The sequence below is a fragment of the Drosophila teissieri genome, chromosome 2L (assembly GCF_016746235.2).
Source record: "Drosophila teissieri strain GT53w chromosome 2L, Prin_Dtei_1.1, whole genome shotgun sequence".
Taxonomy (NCBI): Eukaryota; Metazoa; Arthropoda; class Insecta; order Diptera; family Drosophilidae; genus Drosophila; species Drosophila teissieri.
Genome location: NC_053029.1, coordinates 1,455,397 through 1,459,163, shown reverse-complemented (window position 1 = coordinate 1,459,163; position 3,767 = coordinate 1,455,397). Strand labels below are relative to the sequence as shown.

General features: G+C 43.7%; 1 protein-coding gene across 1 annotated transcript; it reads right to left on the bottom strand.

Annotated features, from left to right (window-relative positions):
- Window positions 1–361: 361 nt before the first annotated feature.
- On the bottom strand, window positions 362–541 carry LOC122611465. Its single transcript, XM_043784577.1, has one exon. The coding sequence runs from the start codon at window positions 539–541 to the stop codon at window positions 362–364; it is 180 nt and encodes a 59-aa protein (XP_043640512.1).
- Between the last annotated feature and the right edge of the window lie 3,226 nt (window positions 542–3,767).

Here is a 3,767-nt window from a genome sequence, read left to right as displayed (position 1 = left end):
GTTAGGAACTGTAGGCAACCTATGGTGCTGAATAACAATTTCGTGGTGGCCCTGTTACTAAAAAGTTTACTGATTGAGAAAGCATTCACCAGTATTTGGATGTTTATTTACATAGAACTTTGTCTCTTCTCCTTGATCATCAACTTCCTTCTTGTCAATTTCCCCCAATTGAGGGACCTGCACTTCCTTATGCAAATGAAGCTTGTGCTTGATTTTCATCGCAGATCATTAATTTTAATTCCGAGTCTGCCACACAAAATCTTTGTAAGTATAATTAACCGCCAATGCAGCCAAAGACAAGCCAATCCAATCCAATCCCAAAAAGCCATCAGCTGCAACTGTTTCCAGTGACATCCATGAGCTACTTACGCGGATGAGTTCTACTTAAGCCTGTTTGCGCAACATCCACTATGTGTTCCGAAGACATTTTCGGCTGCGCAGGAATGTTAATGCTACAAATACGGCAAAACATATTCCGAGTCATTAGGAGGAGTCCCCCCACTGCCACGGAGGGTTGGCAAACATGGCAGAAGGTGAACATCAATTTTGAAACATTTTCCCCAGCTCTCGAAGTAGTCCAAATCGATGTCGATGGGCACGCCCCGCAGGGGATGGCACTGGGAAAATATTCAAATACTATATTAAATATATCAACTTATAAAACTGATAAGTTATAATATTATTTGATGAAAAAAAGGCTACTCTTTCTTTCATAAACGGTCAAGACCAAATGGTTAATATATGTCAGATTATAAAGTCAATTTTTCAAAGTGTACCATTCCGTATCTGAGGCCTTGCTGATTTGTAGGTGTTGTCGTCTTCATCTCGCCAGCTTAGCTGGCCTCTGCGATTTACACTGTGGCCACACAATTATGCTCATCAACATCCGTCAGTTTCTTCGGCGGTGGAAAAGTGTTAAGTAATGAGTTAATCTGCAACAAGACTCGCATGATTAAGTGCTCTGGGCCTGTTCGCACTCGCGAGGAGGTGGAGACTTCGGTTGGGGCTGGCCATGGGGATGGGGCTGAGGTTGGGGTCGAGGTGGAAGTGGATGTGGATGTGAATTCCGAATCGGAATGGAGGTGGGCGAGTTAAACGGAGGTGGTGGCCGCCGAGAGTGGGTCTTTAAATAGATTCGTTCTGACCAGGCTTCGAGTTCACTGTGGTATGTCCCCTAATGCCACTGAAATCCCAATGGGAATTGGTCTTGAATAATATTTTAAGTGCATCATCTAAGTACAGTCAGTCATCTTAACATATATATAAGGCAGATTGAAACAATTATATCTAATACCCAGCTATAGGCTTGTTTTGTCCCACTGTGCGATGGGCCACTGATAAATTATGATTGCGGCTGAGCAGAGTGAGCAGATTGAGCAGATTGAGCAGATTGAGCAGATTGAGCAGACGATTTGCTCGAATGCTGAGCCGCGCTTATTATTTATCACGCAAATTGAGTTAATGTGGCCGAGATTAAGGACTAGCTGCGATCACAGGGCACCATTGATCATCCCACCTCCAGACATCGCCTGCCGGCCTTATCAATTTGATAAATTACGATATAGATATAGACTCGCACAATGGAGCACCGGTATCTAAGTAGGTGAGTTTGGGGTGTCCGGGACAGAAGTGAAATGTGGTCAACGGAAAAGTGTAGTAGCCCCTAACTGTGATTGACATAATTGGGCGCACCATAAACGCAGCAGTACAGTGGAGCCCGTGGTTTATGATCGCCACAGACAATGATCAATTACAGTGAGCAATCTGAATCATAAATATTGTCAGTTTGACGGCAGCGAAAAGTAAAAATAAGGAAAAACAACTCGATGCGTTGATTTTCCTTTATGCCGAAACTCCAATTAAAATTGAGATTATGATGGAGCACTGTGGCCCAAAAGAGAAGCAACAAAACAAACTCAAATAAATAAGAGAAATAACTAAAACAACTGAAGAAAAAAGTGAACTTCATCCACGCCAAGTTGCAGTATTTTTGAAGAAGGTGAACCCACAGCGAGCCATAAATTATAATTATCGACGAGATTAACTCTTTGCCGCGCCACTTAACTGCGATGACACACGCTCCCCAGACGTCTCCCAAGTGCGACAGAGACGGCTGACCGGAGAGCGAGACGGGGATACCGCAGAGGTGGATCCAACCGAAGACGCGTCTTCTGCTGGAAGAAAGCAGCCGCAGATAAGCGACAAAGACGACACTAAATCGTGTGCGATAGCAGCGCGAAAGATGCGTACTCCGAGAAGGGGTAGACACAGACATTCCCTGTAACTAAATACAAATATGAAGTATTTTTTATAAATACCATAAGAATCAAGTTTCGAAAACAACCAGTTTGACTGAAGGAACTTAGATAAATAATACATAAAAACCATTTATTATAATGGTATTATATACACCTTTGAGATCCCTTATTTAATGTCGTTCTTCGGCTGAGGTTCTCAAGTCATTACCCCTTCGAAAATACCTATCGACGATAATTTCAATCTTACATGACACATTCCCGTATAAAAAAAAAACAGTGAGACATCGGAAAAAAGGGTTGCAGTGGCTAAAGACAAAAATAAAAGTTATATTGCAGGAAGGAACAGAACTTGCATCTCCCTGAGGAACATTCCTTATTTTTTGGCGATAACTTTAGCCGGCGGCTACTTCAATTGATATTTCCAGGCAAACAAAACGCAAGAAGCTCGAAAAATTTATGACCCCCTGCGGTTTTATCGACGCCTCTGCGACAGCAGAACCCTGATTCTGGATTCTGTATTCCGGATTCGGATTCGGATCGGTGCTGTGTTCATGCGACGATTGAAATGCGAGCGAAAGACACGGGAATCGAATCCGACATTGTCACACAGCCAGCCAACAAACAAAAACTGTAATAATCATAATGGGGGAAGAGGAACATTGTTTTTTGTGTCTTTTAGCTCGAATTTGCCATGGCGAGGAGTCGACTTCGACTTCGAGTTCTGGATTTGGATCTGGGAATTCTGTTTCCCAGAGCAGACCCATTTCATTCAGTACGCACTTCATTCATGGCTGCGATTCGGGATGCCCTCCACCCTGTAACAATACATGTATCTGTATCTGTATATGCATCTGCATCTGTAGCTGTAGCTGTAGATGTATCTGTATCTGTAGCTGCGTCGCTATCTCGTTGCGTTGGTAATTTTCAATTTTTATAGGCATCTTGGGTCGCCGCCACTCTTGACCTGCAGATAAAGATTGTTTCTTTACCCAGCCACGCCTCGTTTTACTTTGCCTCCCGATTCATGACACACCGCAAAAGCTAATGCTTAATTATGGCAAATTGCAAATTGCACATAGAGGCCGTAAAAAAATTAACACGAATTTCATTTGTGTGTGCCCAGTTCCCCAGCTCCCTCCCAGTTCCCCGGCTAAATATTTTAATTAGCTCCGCCGATCATTAAACTTGGGCGGGGAGAACTGAGCGTTTTACGATCTGCCAGAAGCAACAGCTCGCAGCAGCGACTCCTCAGTGAGCTGTGTTCTTGGGTCGAACGAGTTTGCACAATGGATCGCCCGAAACGAAAACGCAATCGCACTAAAACTTAATCATGGAACCCAGTCGGCTAACTGGAACATAAACAGGGATCACGGATCGAGCCTGGCAATGAAATTCGAGGCACATTCTTTCGGGCAACAAGGGGATTAGTCAACAAACTTTGGCAGTTTACAGCTTTCTGTTAGGTATTTTCGCCTCACGAGGATTATTATCCGCCCAGACGAAGTCCCA